Below are 17995 nucleotides of genomic sequence, written 5' to 3' on the forward strand. Positions count from 1 at the left end.
CCAAAATGAAACTATTTCGATACCCCTTCTCCAAGAATGTGTTACTTTGTCCTGAAGTTGGGATAATTGACTTGGAAGGGTGGGAGGAACGGGCACGGAGCATGCTGTAAGCCATGTGCACTCGCCAATAACCAAAGCGAGGTCCTTTAAGCAACAAGACTGTCCATCAAGGGGTAACAGAACACTGCACAAATCTGTGTCAAGGTTTAGTTTCTCACCGAAGACAGGAAGCCATCTTGAAATCACTGTGGATGTAAATAAAGCATCATCCATTAATAGGCAATCCTTTAACATACTCCCAAAGGTTTACTATGAGACTCGGGATTATAACCCAATGTGGAGTACTCTTGCGCACACACAGGCACCAAAAAGTGTGTGTGTGTGTGTGTGTGTGTGTGTGTATGTGTGTGTGTGTATGTGTGGGTATATGTGTGTGTATGTGTGTGTGTGTGTATGTGTGTGTATATGTGTGTGTATGTGTGTATGTGTGTGTGTGTGTGTGTATGTGTGTATGTGTGTGTGTGTGTATATGTGTGTATGTGTATGTGTGTGTATGTGTGTGTATATGTGTGTATGTGTATGTGTGTGTATGTGTATGTGTGTGTATGTGTGTATGTGTATGTGTGTATGTGTGCATGTGTATGTGTGTATGTGTATGTGTGTATGTGTATGTGTGTGCATGTATGTGTGTACACATGCGTGCAGTTAATTCACAATAATCCTTCAAAAGACATTTCAACTGTGAAATGTGGCCATATCTACCTATAATCCCAGGTCTTGGGTGAGAATTCTGAGATCAAAACCAGTCAAAATTCTCTCCCAAAAAAACAAAAGAAAACAAAATTAGAAGTGTGTCCATTCATCAGCTGAAAGTATCTCTCCGAAGGCCTCTAAAGACTTTAAAGTTTTATAAAGCAAAGACTCTATTTTGAAATGTTCTTGTGGCACTGAAGGGAGGCACGTAGGAAGAGGTTCTAAGAAGAGGAATGTAAAGTTTAGAAATTCCAAGTCTAAGGTGTAAATGACACCCATTTGGGCAAACACACAATAAGCCGGGAAAAGAGCCTGAGACCCAAAATTTTAGAACCACTCCACCTGACCTCTACACTTGACCACCCCCCTTCCCATACCTCCACTCCCCACACCTCCACACCCCCCACCTCCACACATCCACACCCAGTGGATTCTCTGAGCCTGTGCAAGGTTCTTCCTTCACCTCCTTAAAACAAAGAGGAAGTTGGCCCAGTGCGATGGCACACATTTTAATCCCAGCCATTGGGAAGCAGAAGCAGGAGGATCTCTGAATTCTAGGCCAGCCTAGTCTACAAAGAGAGTTCCAAGACACCCAGAGATTCCACATAGAAATTCTGTCTCAAAAGAATAAAAATAAATAAATAAAGCAAACACAGAAAACCAAAGGGGAAGCCCAGAGGAAAGACAGCCATAGCTGCCTTCTGCTTGCAAGACCTGAAATCATAACTCTCCTAGAAGAGAACCCAAGGAGGAAGCTGCCTCACATCGGCTTGATAATAATCTTTTGGATACCTTACCCCCTCACACATAAAATTCTTAGCAAAGGAAACAACAACAACAAAATCAATGTTGGACAGGGGAAATTATGTGTGATCAACCTCTTTGATAAGGGGTTAATATCCAAAATGTATAAAGAAGTCTTAGAGCAGACTAGCAGAGAATTCAGAGCATTGGTGCTCTTCCTGAGGACCCAGCTCTGATTCCTAACCCCCACCTAGCTTACAACCCTCTGTAACTCCAGGTACTGGAGGAAGAATGCCTGTACACATAAAATAGAATGCTTTATAGAACTAATAATAATAATTGTGAGCTAGGCCAGAGAGATGGCTCAGGGGATAAGAGCACTGGCTGCTCTCCTAGAAGACCTGAGTTCAATCCCAGCACCCAGATAGCAGCTCACAACTGTCTGCAACTCTCGTTCCAGCAGATCTGACACCCTCATACAGACATATATGGAGGCAAAACACCAATGTCATGTGAGAGAGAGAGAGAGAGAGAGAGAGAGAGATTGCTAAAGACCTAATTGGATATTTCTCCAAAGACGGCTGTAAAAAGAGCCAACAAGTATCTGAGAAAGGCCCACATCACTGATCATCAGGAAAGGGCAAATTAAAAGCAGGAGGAAATATCACTTCACACCCTTGGATGGATAGCATCAAAATAGAGGGGGGGAGAATGGGTGGGAAAATGCATAGAAGAGACCAGAGAAGAGAAAGTTTCTATGTGCTGGTTACGGGGCTAGAGCAGAAGGTACCCTGGAACAAAGGAAAACCATGGCCCGTAATCACCCCCTGGCCCTGGATGTGAATATTCTGACAACAAGGTATGGGAGTGGGAGTGGGGATCCTAGTCACTCAGATTAGAGGACTGGAGCCGGAAGAGTGAAACTTCAAGGCCTACCTGACAAGCAAGTTCAAGGCCAGGTTGGGCAACTTGACCAAAACCGTGTCTCAAAAAACTTTTTATTCATTTCAAGGTAGACTATAAGTTCAGCGGCAGAGTGCTTACCTAGTATACAAAAGGCCCTGGGTCCAATTGCTAGTACTGAGAGGAGGAGGTAGAGGGGAGAAGCAATAAATAGTGAAGAGCTATGAGGATGTGGTAGGAAGGGAATCCCCCCTAGTGTCCTGTTAGCAAGAATACAGACAGCATGAAGCCTACCGACAAAACTGGAACTAGAACTTTCATATAGCCTAGCAATCTCTCTTCTGGGTGACCTCCGAACCCTAAGGAGGTGAAATCACCATCAGCTAAAGATAATGCACATTTCACATTCATTGCAACAATATTCACAAATGCCAAGACTGGGGAACAAGCTAAGAGTCCATTAGCAGACAAATGGGTAGGGGATGTGGAGGAGCCACAGTGAAGCCAGCAGAGAACTCTCGGCTTCAATCTCTAAGACCGTGTTACAGGTAAAGTCAGAGTAGAACCTCATCTGGCTAAACGGCAGTTCTAATGTATTAAAAGAGCCTTGGAAACGGCATCCATCTTCAGCTTAGGCTTAGTGACCAATGATTGCACACAGACCATCTCCAAGTAACTGGGAACTCATAGGCCTTACACCACGACCTTAGTGTGGATCTTAGGACCAAGTGCCACAGCTTCTTTCTCAGAGGTAGCCCGTGGCTTGAGTGGTTAGCTGGGATTTCCTCTCTTTTTCTCTTCATTTCCTTTGACCTGATACAGCGATTCCAGCAAACACAAGTCTCCAGCTTTGGCACCAGAAAGAATATGGCCTTAACGAGTCCTTTCTGAATAGCATTTGAACAACAACAACAACAGCCACAACAACAAATCAATTTATTAAATAAATACATAAGTAGCCGTCTTTCTTGAAGGAAAAGAAAATCCTTTATGCAGAAAAGTCATGCTATCTCAGAAGCCGACCTAGCCGTGCAGCTCTAGGAGTATTTTCCTGGGGGTTGAGAAGTTTTCTGTAGAATGGCAGGATATTTTTACACGTATATCTTCCATAGTCATCCCTCCCCCACCAGCCTATCTCCCATCCTAAACAATCCTAATTCCTAAAGGCACCTGGCCCATTCTGGTCATTTAGATAAGAGAAGCTGGTCAGACGTTCAAATCTCTCTTCCCAGGGCATACTTGAGTCAACACAGACCTTATCTTCCAGGGTCTGTAACCTGAGCTTCCTACCGCTCCTCCCTTGCATTTCCTTCCTGGTGTTTAGTAGGGTAATGTAGGTGAGAGTATGCCACACTGCCTTGGTTTGGTTTGGTTTGGTTTTGTGGGCCCTGCTGTAGTTGTCCTGTCTCCCACCCCCCCACCCCCACCCTAGCGCCTGCCTTTCACTAGGTTCACAAAGTTCAACCTGAATGTCCTGCTCCCTGAGTGACTATTGAGAAACACAGGTTTAGCCTTTAAACCCAGATATGTTCTCCTGGCCCAAGTGAAATATGACAGGCACGGAAGGTCCCCCGACCTTGGTAAAAGGCATATTGCTCTTCCTCGAGATCATCCTGCAGAGTTTGGAAAACCGCAGCTACGCAGATCGCAGTTTATAAGCGTCACATTCAGCTATGTTAGGGCATGGCCTGGTGTACGATCCCCCACAGATAATTTTAATATGCCGCAGCGTGGAACTTCCCACAGCTAATCCACCATCCCCACCAGCAACGGCAGTATGCCCCAACTCTGTGACAGACTGCTACAGGCAGAATCTACAAACAAACGGTGGCCTCTGCTTTCCTTGGCCTGAGAGAAAGGGAGACCTGCAGTTAAATCTTATTCTCTGTCCAAGGGCTCAAGGAATGGCTAGGGCTAAAGAACAAAGAGGGAAGACCGGGCAGTGCTCAATGCTTATGACCTCATCTGGTCAGACCCTCTCCCTCAGGAGAAGACTGAAGCTCTAGACCTCAGAGTCTAGGAGACTAAACAGCTGTCACCCTCTCAGCCACTAAATAACAGCCAGGAACTGAAAACAGTCTCTCTCCCAACCCCACCTCCCCACCCCAGCTCTGGCCAAGCTGCCTCACCCTCCTGCAGTTTAGAACTGGCTACAGTGATTACCACCCAGAGTCCCAGCAGGTTGAAGCAAGAAGATCCTGAGTTCAAGTCCAGCCTGCACTACATAAGATCCTGTTTTCAAACCTGAAACCAGGGATGGCAAGATAAAGTCTCTTGACATGCAATCCTGACCCCTGAAGTTTGATCCCCAGAAACCAGATTAGAAACAGACAGCCAACTCCCCTGAAAGTTTTCCTCTGATCCTCTGATCTCTACCCTCCACATGGGTACCATAGTATACCTAGACCTGCACTGACAAACACATCATCACCACCATCACCATCACCACCACAACCACCACCACGATCATCATCATCATCATCATCATCATCATCATCATCATCATCATCATCATGAAGATAGCTCGGCTTTGTAAAATGCTTGCCTTGCGTGTAGGAGGACCTAGGTCTTATGCCTAGACCTAGGCTAGGAAGGCAAACCTAGCCTAATTGTCAAGCTACAGACCATTGGAAGGCCCTTTCTCAAAACTAGGATGAATGGAATCCACGGTTAAGGTGGGGGACCTCCATGAAGAACTGTGTCAGTGAGAGATGACAGTGGCAATGTTAGGACAGAGGGCTATCCTGACTCTTCATAACGATAACGCCATGTAATGGAAAACAAGTCTACAGGGACAGCTTCTAAGATGGCAAAGATTCTTGCCTCCTAGACTTGATGCCCTGTGTATCTGCCCCTTTAACATGGGCTAGATCTAGTGTTCCCCTCTGATGACTATTATATAGCCCAAGTGATAGTACGTCACTTCACAGTTAACTGACAAAAGGACAGTGGTTTCTGTTGGGCTCAGCACCCCCATCCCTTGCATACATGCTCATACTGAAAGAAGACAGATGACCTAACTGTGAGTTACTCTAGGTGTAGACTCACATGGCAAAGAGTATTGTAAGCAACAACCAGCAAGGAACTGAGGCCTTCTGCCAAACATCCCTTAGTAAGGCATAACTCCTGTCAGCAACCATGTGAGTTAGCCTGGAGCCTTAGCCTCCCTCCTTGACCCTTGACCCTTTTGGTAGATAGACTACAGCTCCAGGAGACTAACCTTTGCTAGAGAGCTGCATCAAGATTCCTGGCTCACAGAAACTAAGATTATGACAATTGATATAAATGGATGGCTAAGTTCTAAATAACAACCACGGGCCTACCCAGAACATGAGGAAATTGAGGCTTGGGTTTGGAAACTTTCAGACTTAGAATACTTTTAAGGATCAGAGTGGAGATTTAAGCCCAGGGATGCTGATTCCAGAATGCGTGTTTTGGTATAACTCAAATTATTTATGTTTCAGTCAATAGGTGTCAACACGCTTGTATTTTTATATTTTGTAAAACAGACAGCTTCTGATACTAAGGAAATGGCTACTAAATCAAACAGCAAATGAGTTGTGGTATCTCCCAAGCTCTCTTTTGGCAGGCTTCCTGCCAAAGACAGTGTACTTCCCACCATAGGAGCATCTTGACCACAGCTGTCACCACTAATGAGTTATTTTCAAGCAAAGCACAAATTAATTGTGAGGGTGTCTAAACAAAGGCATATCAACATGGCTGATTTGAAATTTGAAATGAAGATATTGTGCAAACTGGAATCAATCATACAGAAGGTACTAAGGAATGTTTATTGATTGGTTGGTTGGGCTGCGTTGCTCACAGAGCATTTACCACAGAAACACTGACTGTATTTGTAGAGGGCAGGAAGGAGTTGTGCTCTGTAAAAATAGACACCTGCCAGATGTGGTGGTAGCACATGTCTTTAAGCCCAGCACTTGGGAGGCAGAAGCAGGCAGATCTCTGTGAGTTCGAGGCCAGCCTGATCTACACATTGAGTTGCTAGCCAACCAAAGCTATATAGTGTGAACCTGTCTCAAAAAGCCAGATAACATTAATAATGCAAATAATAATTTAAATGGACATCTTTAAAATATGTATTAAAATAAAATTTAATATGTAAGTTAAGGTAGAAGGTTCACCTAGCATGCATGTGGTCATGGGTTAGATGCCTAGGGACAGGCACAAATATTTTTGTTGTTGTTGTTGTTAAAATAGATACATCCTGCTCCTTGTACTAGCTGCCTTTATCTAGAACATATTTGATATTAGCAACTCTAGGAGAAACACTCTCCTGATCTGCCCTCAGCCACCCTGCCACACCAGGAAGGCAGCTTTAGCAGAGTAGTGGATGCTGTGTTCTGGAATCAGGCTGATGCCTTGACTAAGTAACACAGGCCTGGAACAAGCCTGCTACAAGCTCCCTGTGACTCAGCTTCCTCTGCAGACAGAGGATGAAAACTGTGCTCAACTCAGAAGGCTAGGAGGACCAAAGTAAACAACTCCATGCAAGTCCTCACCCGAGGAAATACCAGCAAAGACTCAGCTACTGCCGTGTCCCGCTCACTGCCCACCACTGACCTCTGGGTTTTCCAACCAAAGGTCGACACATGTGTAAGCCCCCTCCACTGCTGTCTAGAAGGAAACTGGACGGGACGCTCACCCAACACCTTCTGTGAGGCAAAAGCTCGGAGTTCCAGGTTGTCAGTTGAGTTCTCCGTTTGGTTAAAAAACTGGAAGTGCTTTCTTTTGAAATTAGGTAACAATTATCTTTCCAACTGTTGACACAACGTGTAAATAGAAAAATTGACCCACATATCTTCTTATCAGATCCTTTGTTCACTGGACATCACCAGGACTCCAGAAAGCCCTTCCGCCACTTCTCCTGTCCTCACTGTCATTCCTGCTGTCCCTTCAAGTCCTTTACTTCTTTTTAACAGTTCCACCACACCCCCCTCTACAGCTTCTCTTCCCCCCAAACACATTCCCATTCCACTCTCTGTCCTTCAAAATTCCCTCCCTTGTCTCCCTTTCTGACACCTATTTGGGAATGGTGGGGAAGGGATAAGAATTGGCAGTCTGCTCTCCAGTTTAAAAGCACGCATCACATCATGACCAGCACACAGTAGGTTAAAAACATTTGCCAAATAAAATCCTCTTTGAACTTCCCAAGGTTAAGGAGAGACAGTGCAGAGGAGAAAGTGCTCCAGTTTCTAATTCTGCTGGGAAAATAGAGAAAAGAAAGGAAAAAAGACACATCATCTGCATGAAGCCTGGTCTCGTGTCCATTTCATACAATAGCAAAAAAAATGGCTGAGGAGAATAATGGGATGCCACCTGTGCAGCTGTTAGGGGGTAGAGCCCAGCCAGGAGCCACATTTCCTGTGTCCATTGAATGCCAGTCCCCTGGGTTACAAGCACCTTTACTTCCTAGTGATGTAACTGGATCGTGAGAACCCAGAAGTCAGGACCAAGAGCTGCTTTTTGATCCCCAAGCAGATTCTTCCACGATTTAACGACCACCTCCTACTGGAGCAGCCTCTGATTTGGGGTCTCTATTTTGCAAATCTAGGAGCTGGGCCTTCCATGGGCCTCAGACCTTTCCTTTCCTCCACCTCAGTGCTCCTGAAAGCTCTTTATTCCCATCATCCTCCAGGCTCCAGCAAGCTAGCTGGCTGTGCTGCAGGTCTCTGCGCTGAGGCTCCGCTCCGGGCGCCTTGATGAGGCATGTTTAATCTTCCACCCGGATTATTTAACCTCCGCATCCTTGTTAACAAACAGCCATTATTAACGAGATGGGAGACCACATGGGGTTGGGCATCTACAGACAATGCAAACTCCCCTGGCTTTTCTGCAAGGAAATTCATAATCTTCAGCGACTAAGCCGCCCCTAACTCTTCTGCACAGAAAACTGAGCAGGACACACGTGTTCTGGACCCTTCCCCAGGACCCCCGAGTTTGAGGATGCATCCTCAGCAAGACGGACTTACCACTCTCCCTTCTCCCCCCCCCCTTGCTCGTTGCTCTCCCAAGGGGTTCCCACAGTGCGTTATAAATTTTACCTTTTCAGTGTTCAGGAGAATCGAGAGGAGGCTGCGTCCCAGCTCACGGCCTGCCCGTCCCCGAGGACACCAATTAAAGGCACTAATTGGACAGCAATACATCAAAGTCGCTCCCAGGAGTGGGTCCTCAGAGCGCCAGGAATCCGTTAGTAGGGCTTTGTTTCAAATAGAGAAATACAGAAAGGGAAAAACGAAAATTAAAAAAAGAAACCACTCCAAGATAGGACTGGAGTGCAGCGCGGACTCCTGTATTTCTCGGGATCCACTTGCTCTCCTCCCATCCTCCCGGCGCTGTGCATGGAATGGAATGGAATCTTCCCTGTTTCTGTGTTCTGAGGCCACCCTACTAACTTCCCCCTAAGAGCGCCGCCTAGAAGGCTCTCTTCTCCCTGGGACAGGCTTTTAGCTGGCGGAGATGAGACGCACGTTTAGATCCGTGCTTGTACCCACTCCAGAGAAAGCAACCCATCTCCCTGGCAGCACCATGCTGGTTTTTGCTAAACAAGCCCGGGAAGTAGAAGACACTGGAAAAGCACCTGTCACCTCAAAGTCAACAATCACCCTAACTCCGTGGGTCCTAGCAGAGAACATCCTGACCGAGAAGGGCGACGAAATGAGCCTGGCCTCGTGGGAAGACATTAGTTCAAGATTTAGACTCAGGAGGGACCCCTAAGGGTGGGGACCTTGGCGCCTCTCCTGGTTGGGAAGGCAGCCCGGTGTGCAGCGGGGAGAAAATCGAGGGGCCTATGTAACCAAGAACCCTTCAGGGTCTTTGGTTTAGAAGGATGGTAAGAGGAGGTTGAGTCTGCAGAGTCCAAAAATCACCAGCAACTCTGCACACTCAGGACCGTTTCTGCTTCTCCACTACCAAGGCCCGAGACCCCCTCCCCTGCGGCCACCTGACAGTGGTGGCCAGAGGAAGGCTGATGTCCCGCATAAGGAAAACTGAGACCCAGATACAAACCCCTATAAGGGACTGTTCCTCAAGGTGTGGGTCCGGGAAAACTGCAGGCTATCTCCTGCACTAGTAACGCAAGAACCTAAGGCAGGCAGGGGCCAAACTGCCGCGACTGCTCCTGCTGCGACAGTGCAGGCGCCCTTGATTCTCGGCCTCACCTGGGCCCCGGGAGAGGTCAGAATTCGCCCCTCTTCCTGAGCGACTGTGCCCGCTGCTCCCTTCCCTCCAGCTGCCAGATTGGAATGGCTGCGTTTGATTCCATTTGTTACCATCCCCGGCATTTGTTTTCCATTTTATAAACGTTTCCCTTTAAGTAATTGTCCCTGTTAACGGCGTATACCTTTCAGCAGCCCTCACTGCGCTATAAATAATCTGGATGAAGATGTAAGGATATGACTTTCACAAGATTGGACAATTGATTCAATCTGTGACCCGCGATCGCGAATAATATTGGAAGGCTATTTAAACAGATGAAGGCCTAAATTGTCTTGCTTGTATCTGAATTAATTTCTCATTCATCATCATTATGAAGTGATTGGTCTATTCAAGCTCTTCAGCCTGCTGGAACCGAGCAGGATTTAAATGAGATTGTAACACAATTTAAATGCTTGCCGACTTTAACGAGGCCAATTGAGCAGCTGCAATAAATACAAATATTTTTCTAAACAGCCTTGTTTTAAATAATTACTTAATGCTTTCATGTTATTTTTAAGTGGCAATCTTTCTCCGTCCTCCTCAGAATATCACATACTTCTTTGCTGAGAAGGCAATTTGGAAGTGACTGTGTTTTGTTTGTTTTACAGAGGCTACGATGGGCTTTATAGTTGGGATTTGATTCCCCCCCGCCCAGGGTCAACATTTCCAGGGTCCCATACATTGGGTAAATGGTGAATTTGGCCTTAGTGTTTTTCCAGTTGAGCTCGGATGTGCTTGCCCCTGCAGAGCCTGGGAGGTGGGGAGCGAGGGAAGAAATTTGCCGGTGCATCAATTTTCTTACCCGGTCCTGTTTTGGCTGGGGACTGCAAACGAATCTGTGCAACTGCACTTACAAATGACACCCTGAAGAGTGGCACTGTTTCTGATTTGTCCTGATGACCGTCATAATCTTGAACAAATCAGAATTTCAGCAGATCCCAAAGGTGTTCCTGAGACAGCTCAGTCTCCCAGCAGCTCCGCTCTCAGTGCAAGTCGTCAGGAGCGAGTGCAGACAAGAGGAGGATTTCTTTGATGGGAATGGAGCACAGAGAAAGAAAATGTTGCTGCAACTAATGACTGGGAGTGGAGATGATTAGAAGACACCCCCCCTCTTTGGTACAATCTCTTTTTCTCTTCTCCCATCCCTCACTGTGTGGGGAGAGGATGCTTAATATAGAAAGAAAAAAAAAAAAGAAAGGAAAGAAAAGAAAACCTCTTCCCACTTGGGGTATGCCATCCGTCTGGGTATCTTCCACAACTGTCCACTGTGACACCCATGCTCTCCCGGAGGACATATGGCAGCGGGTGTATCCTCGTTTGGAGAATAATAGAAGCAACGGAGCAGGAGAAGTCTGGAGAACAAAGGAATCTTTTAAACTTTCATGAAAGCATTTTGGATGAAGGAGACATACTGTGGGGACCCAAGGCTTCCATTTGGGGTGACTGTCTAGGGCTGTGACCTTTGAGTAACGATGTGTATGGTGAATCTCTTGTTTCCTGCTGCCTTTCTCCTGTGGAGGACCCCATGTCTAGTGAGTCCTTACAGATCTAGAGACTAGGAAGGTGGATCTGTTATGGTGACTAGAAAGCCATCAGTAGGACAGAGGGTGAGATCAAACGGCAGAGTCCCCACCCCCACCCCAAATAGGGGTGAGGCTGGAAGAACTAAGTGATTTGCTATGTAACTGGGTAATTTAATGCCAGAGTTAGGGAACTGCTGGCCGGAATCATTTCGTCTTCGAGGCTCTGCCGAGCTCATCCGCTTTATCCTGTTGTTTAAAATGAGCATTATCCCAAACATATGCAATGCAATCAGTTTGGTCACACTTACAAGAACACGCTTTAATAAGGCAATCAATCACACGTTAACAAGCCAGCGACGGCCTGCGCTCTGCGCACACTTGGTCTGCAGAATGGTTAGTCTTGCAGATCTAGGCAGACCCAAGCTGAGCACTGGACCTTGTTTTTCAGACCTGCAGGTTCTGCCAGGACTCAAAAGCTGCAGGGGGAAACGAAATGTGAAATTTGTTGAGCACAATCTTGGGTTCCGATTCCCAAAGCCCAGTGTGTGTGTGTGTGTGTGTGTGTGTCTGTGTGTGTGTGTGTGTGTGTGTGTGTACGAGAGGGGGGATCAAGAACCTAGTGCACCCGGGCCACTATTTGCTGTGCACAGCTCTGGGCTTCAGGCAAAATGGGACCTTGCTAGGGTTCAGTTAAGACAAGATGCTCAGAAGTTAAAAAAGAAACAAAACCAAAAACAATCCCATATTAGGTCTCTTGCCTGGTCTGCCCTATCTGTTCTATAGACAAAAACTGAAGCTAGAGACAGCCAGTACCTTCATAGTCAACTCTGCTCTTCCAACCAAAGTGGGGCATGTCAAGCCAGATGGCATGGCCTGGTGCAGGCAAGCTGAGCTCGGGGGTGGGGGCTTTGGGGGAGGGGGTCACAGAGTGAGAAGTGGTGCCTACTGCCAAACCGCAAACCTTGGCAAAAGGGAAATTTCATTATGAAGTAATGAGTAATTCCTCCTGGCAAGATGTATTGTTATATCTTCCACTTCAATTTGGAGGAAGAGAGGCTCAATTACCCAGAAAATACAGTCAATTAAAGGCTGCTGATTGGACACGAGGCCGGATCATCGATCTTGTACTTTCCAATATCGCTGCAGACACCTCATTTTCCTTCCCTATTAACTGAAAATACGCCTGGCATTAAGGCAACCCGCAGCCCATTTACCTGTCGCAAGCAATCCTGGCCCGATGTGGAGCAACTGCAAAATTTGCTGGGATTTGGCACTGGGGAGCCCCTGGCTTCAGAGGGAACTTGGAGGGCCTGGGGGCAGGGTAGAGTTGGGGAGGACAGTTGCTGGGTAGAAGGTTCCACACAGGGGCCACAGCATGCAAGAGGGCAGAGGGCATTTGTGAAGTTCCTACTGCCCAGCAGAGAACCCTCCTGCTAGGCAACCCAAACCTTGCTAGCTTCCCAGAAGGCTATTGGGCTGGGATTTCAAAACGAGCCACTCTTGAGTAGATGGGGGACCTGCTACGTACCATCTGGCCTTAAGCTGAAGGTAGGATTCCTAGCATGTGGCTGAATCATACTAAAACCATCCCAACCCTCATCCAGCCACTTGTTTCTATGTGCGGATGGGGGCCCCACTCCACCAGCAAACACTGTTCTCTGCAGTGGTCCAGCACCTGTCATGACCGACTCATCTCATCAGGGGTCAGGCTGGAGGTGGGTCTCAAGGAGATGGCAGTCCTGGAGTCCCTCTTGGAGCAACTGAAGGATTCATCCCTTAGAGAGATGAGCCCTGGATAAACTCAACACTTTAGGGGAGCGGGGGGCAATCTACCTATGGCAAGTCCTAGATAGCCCCAGAACTAACCAAACCTACACCCAAGGCAGCTGGAAGACAGCCCTCTTTCTTCCTGCAATGTCTGTTTGGATCCTGCCAGTGCCCAACAGGGACTTAGGAGACCCTTTTGTGGGTCTGTCTTCTTCATTCTTTCCTTATGCATGCCCCGTGGTAGCTAAATTAGCAATTCAAAAATACTAAATACGCTCCCTGATGCCACCAAAAAAAAAAAAAAAGAAGAATTTATGCTTAAATGCTAAAGTAAGAATCATGTTCAGCTTTTATTGCAATATGGTTAACAAATCATAACAGCAAATTCTTTGGGCTGCAAAGGAAAACCCCAAACCAAACCAAATTCATTCCCTACAGGAAGGACCACTCCCTCCCAGTGGAGTGAAGCTTGCATGGGATGATTGAAGTTGTCCTTTTCCTCAAACACTGGCTATAAGGATGAGTACAGGAGTTCATAAGTGGCTCCCCCAGTGAACCCCAGTGAAGGGGAGAGACAGGGTCCTCCAGAGGTGCTGAAGGTTTGTACTGACAGCGGAAAGCCAAGGCCCTGTGTCAATTGGGGTAGACAATGAAAGAAGAATGTGAGAAGTCTCCATTCCCTAAGCTCTTCCCAGGGCGCCTTGTTATAAGGGCTCAGCTCCAGGCTTGGTGGCCCAGCAGAGTGGGGTTCATTATTATACATACATTCAACATTCAAAAACCCTCCGCACACATCACTTGCTAATCAGGCTGTGTGCTGGGTTCAGGGAGAAGAGGTTCGCCTCACAGAAGCTGCCTGGGGAGACTGGAGGCCCTGCAGCTTCTCTGCCAATGCCAAACCGAAAGGGAGAAGGCTGGAGCTGCAAGTTGTGAGATGTCACAAAGCCAGGAATATGGAAAGAGGTCAGGGGCTGGTAGAGGCTAGAACCAAAAGATGCTGTGTGATGGAGGCCTGGGACGGTGAGACAGCTCCAGGTTCCTTGCCAAGTGCAAGCGCCTCCCTGGCAGTAAATCATCTCTCCCCTAAATGGCTGGTATGTTGCCACCAACAAGCCCCCTGCATGCTTTGGAAAAGCTGCTGAAGATTAATCTCTACCTGCTCTGCATACACAGCATTTTGTTCCAAGAAACAGCGATTTCCCTTCGCAATGCTTGCCCTTGACAGGAGAGTGGGGGGCCCAGGTGAAGGGTAGGAGGGCTGTGGGAGTGGGGTTGTTGCCGGTTAGCTGTTGAACCAAGGCCTCAACCTCTGACAGGGTTGTGCTTTTGTGGAGGGTGGCAAAGCCTGACCATCCCAGGGGAAGCTCTCTCAACCTTTCCCACCCCATTCCTGCTCCAAGCAGCAACATTCACTGCCCTTCTGGGGCTCCTGGATCCTCTAGGCCGAGTCCTTTATGGTGTCCCCCCCACCTCCTTTCCCCTCTTCATCTGAGAAGAGAGGTGACAGGTAGGATCCTGGAGGAGTCTCGAAGACTCCCCCCACCCCCACCCCATGACGTCCTGCAGCCGGCAGCCCTGAGGGCGCCCCCTTATCTGGTGAGGGGCACCTCCTCTCTCTGGTCCAACGCCACGGAGGAGGCCTTGCTGAGCACAGAGGGGGCGAACGTGAGGAAGGAGTCCGAGCGGGAGGTGGAGGCACAAGTGAAGTCTGAGGCGGCGGCGGCCCTGGGCGCCAGCCCATTGGAGGGGCCGCTGTGGCAGGCGAGGCAGGAGCAGGGGCCGCCGGCCGAGGCGCCCAGTCCGTGCGCCGGCCCGGGGTAGAGCGGTGGGTGGCGGAAGGCGCACAGCAGTTCGGGTCGCGGGTAGGGCTGCGAGAGCACGCGGAAGGTGTCGAGCGGGCGCAGGGGGCCGCTGAAGGGCGAGGCGGCGGCCGAGGCAGCGGACGCGGCACCCAGGCCCACGGGCGAGTAGTAGGGCAGGGGCAGGTGCGACGGGAAGGGGTAGGGCAGGCCGCCCGCGGCCGCCGCGTGGCTCATCATGTAGGTGTAGAAGGCGGGGTCGGCTGGGTGCGGCCACGTCATGGCCAGCCGCTGACGCTTGTCCTTCATGCGTCGGTTCTGAAACCACACCTGAGGAGAGGAAGAGGAGGAGCGGGTCGGATGACTGCGCCAGGCCCAGGCCCAACTCTGGGGTGGGTGGCGTGTGAGGGCGATCCCTACAGTGAGGGGATCTTCCTCTTTCTCCAAGAGTCAAAAGCAACTCCAGATAACAAGGCCAGGCCACCCGCCGCCATCCCAGAGGGAAACCCTCGGGAGGAGACGAGGGGAGCTGCTCGGTCTACCCGGCCTTGACATCACAATCTGGAGTGAAGGTGCTAATAGGAAGGCCTGCCTCGATGGGTCTGAAGAGGCAAAAGACATTTTCCCACAGATTTGGGGGCGCTTTCATCCCTGTTCTTTCGGGGGCACTGTCACGTGCAATCACCTGCCCTTGTACTCTATTTGCCTAGGAAAAGGACAAAATCGACCTCTTGGCAGCAGTGGCTGACCACGGACTGTCAGAGGGGACTTCTGCAGGTACCAGATTGGAGAGTCCAGGCCCAGACTCTTCAGCTGCAATTCAGGAGATAGGCCCTTGGCATTTCCTTCCTACCAACCTAGGTATAGATCGCCTGGAGCATCCTAGTGCAGCCTACCTTGATGGTAGTTTCAGGAAGGTTTAGGGCTGCAGCCAACTCGCATCTCCGCGGTCTTGAAACGTAGTTCTCCCTGTAGAACTCTTTCTCCAGCCTTGCAATCTGCTCCCTGGTAAAGGCCGTGCGGTATCGGCGCATCTGGTCACTGGCGCTGCAGGCCAGGGTGCCTTGTGAGCCGCTGCCGCCGCTGCCACCGTTACTCTTGGGGGCCTCGCTGCTACTGTTAGGACTGCTGCCCAGTGCATCGGAGCCTGGCGCTGCACAGGAGCCCAGAGCACACAGGTGCAAAGACAGAGACACAACACAAACACACAAACAATGCTGACTTCAGGTTGGAGGAGGGGCATTAGAAGGAGAACCCTTTCGTTTCCTCAGTCACTGATTCTGCTGGGGCTCTGGAAGCTTCACCAGCGAGGTCTTGGATCGTTGAAACAGAAAGGGTTTGGGGCAGACTTAAACTGACTGTTTGGAAGACCTGGACCTAAGGCATATGGGTCTAAAGGCTCCCAAACTCCTTTCCCTTCCGCTTGCCCCTGGGTGCAGCAAAGGGCATATTCCTTGAGCTTTCTACTTTTGTGGGTAGGAATGGGCAAGGATGTGCCAGGACACTAAATTCTTGAGGTTAATGTATTGTAGATTGTTGGACATGCAGTGAGCTTCCCCGTTCTTGTGTGTGTGCACCAGGATGCCAGTAGCAGGTGTGGGGATGTGTGTTGCACATCCTATTGCAGGAGTGGTATTTTTATGTATAGGTTGTGAGGGCATGGTATGGTAGTGAATCTGGAGTAGGTAGATAAGATGATAGGAGGTGGAGGTGGATACTGAACAAGGTGGTGTTGGCTGCGGAGGCCTAGAGGTAGATGCAAGCCTTTCCCACCCATCCCCGTGGTTTTGTGGAGGTGTGTCTACTGATGGGCTCCAGCTCCCAGTTTTTCATTCCTAGGAGTGGATATTGTTGTTATAGAGAGAGACTCCCTTCTGAGCTATCCACCCCCATTCCCATTAGCCCCTGGTGAGAAGGAGCTCTGTAATTAAAGTACCAACCCCTTAGACCCACCCCAGAGAAGGGTGGGGCTCTAGCCCCCTGCAGCTGCTTTTCCTTTGGGTGGAGAAGTGAGACCGATGGAAAGGGGGAGGGGGAGGGCCCAATCCCCGCCTTTTCAAATGCAACCGGAGACCAAAGGCAATTAGACCATTGGGACTATTTCCGACCTGGCGCCGCCAGCCCGGGAAGTGACAAGGTAATTTGGACCTCTGACCGACGTGCAAACTGGTCGGAGGGCTGCAGCCCTCCGGAGACCAGAGTCCGCCACTATTTTACGGTCCTTTATATTCTCTTGGCTTCCGCGCCTCCTTGTGCCTTGCACCCCTCCAGTCACAAACTGCCCGGACAAGCGTTTGATCTTGCCCTACCCGATGGAAGGTGTCTTCCTCTCAGCTGAATCATTCCCACAAAACTCGGGGGGGGGGGTGCGTTGGGGTGCGTTTTGGATCCCTCAAGTCAAGACTTGTGTCAAAGCTGACATTCATCCAGGCACAACTGTCACTCTTAGTCCCACTAATGGGATAACACAAGAGACCTCACACACACCAAGGTGCAGAGAGCAAGAGTTGTTCAGGTGCCCCCGCCCCACTCACCCAACCCCCAGCCATCCTGCCCCAAGGGAAAGGAGTATCTTCCACCTGGCCTGAGATGAAGGGAACTGTGGGTGCTGTGGGCGGACCGGGGAGCAGAGGGACAAGGTGGCTACCTTTGCTGTGCTGGTACTCGGCGTTCCCGGTGGCGCAGTCCGGGGTGCAGCTCACCTCGATTTCTTCATAGAAATCCGACTCGGTGTCTGAGCTACTAGGTTGCCCTTGGCCAGAGAGGCTGTCCGCAGAGGGGACTGGGGGTCCCGGGCCAAGCATGGCCGCTCCAGCAGACCGTGGCTCGGCGCCCAGCCCTGCAGCGCTGCCTGCTAGTCCATCGACCGGCTCCTCCTCCTGGCCTCCCCCGCCACGCTCCCGGGAAGTCGGAGGGCCGGCTCGCGGGCTCAGGCAACCGTGGGGCACCATCTTCTCTGGCGGTTCAGGCAGCGGGCTGCTCACGGCTTCGGACAAATTAGAAACCCTCTTACCAACCAGACTGCCAAGCTGACCCCCATCCAAAAACATAACCATGTCCTTTCGGCTCTCCATCCCCGGACTCTCCAGAGGGGGGAGGGGGGAAACCCCCAAGTTAGCTCCTAACCCCAGGCTCCCTGGGATCTTGGCTGAGAAGGGGAGCTAAGGCAACAAGGCTGGCGCCTGGTAGCCCCAGCGTGGTGTAGACGGCGACCGCGGAGATGCCAGTGGGGAGCTAGGGTCACCTTGTGATGCGAGCGCTCCTCTGTGCCGCACCGCCTCTGGGAGGAAG

At 49.7% G+C, this 17995-nt stretch overlaps 1 protein-coding gene across 1 annotated transcript; it reads right to left on the reverse strand.

Moving 5' to 3' along the window:
• Window positions 1–14417: 14417 nt before the first annotated feature.
• Evx1 (even-skipped homeobox 1) lies at window positions 14418–17778 on the reverse strand. The gene is made up of 3 exons (XM_032905162.1): window positions 17352–17778; window positions 15601–15857; window positions 14418–15034 (listed from the first exon to the last, which is right to left on the reverse strand). Exons 1-3 carry the CDS (start codon window positions 17776–17778, stop codon window positions 14495–14497), a joined length of 1224 nt encoding a protein of 407 aa, XP_032761053.1. The 3' UTR covers window positions 14418–14494.
• Window positions 17779–17995: the final 217 nt, after the last annotated feature.

This window comes from Rattus rattus, chromosome 6 (assembly GCF_011064425.1).
Source record: "Rattus rattus isolate New Zealand chromosome 6, Rrattus_CSIRO_v1, whole genome shotgun sequence".
Lineage (NCBI taxonomy): Eukaryota > Metazoa > Chordata > Mammalia > Rodentia > Muridae > Rattus > Rattus rattus.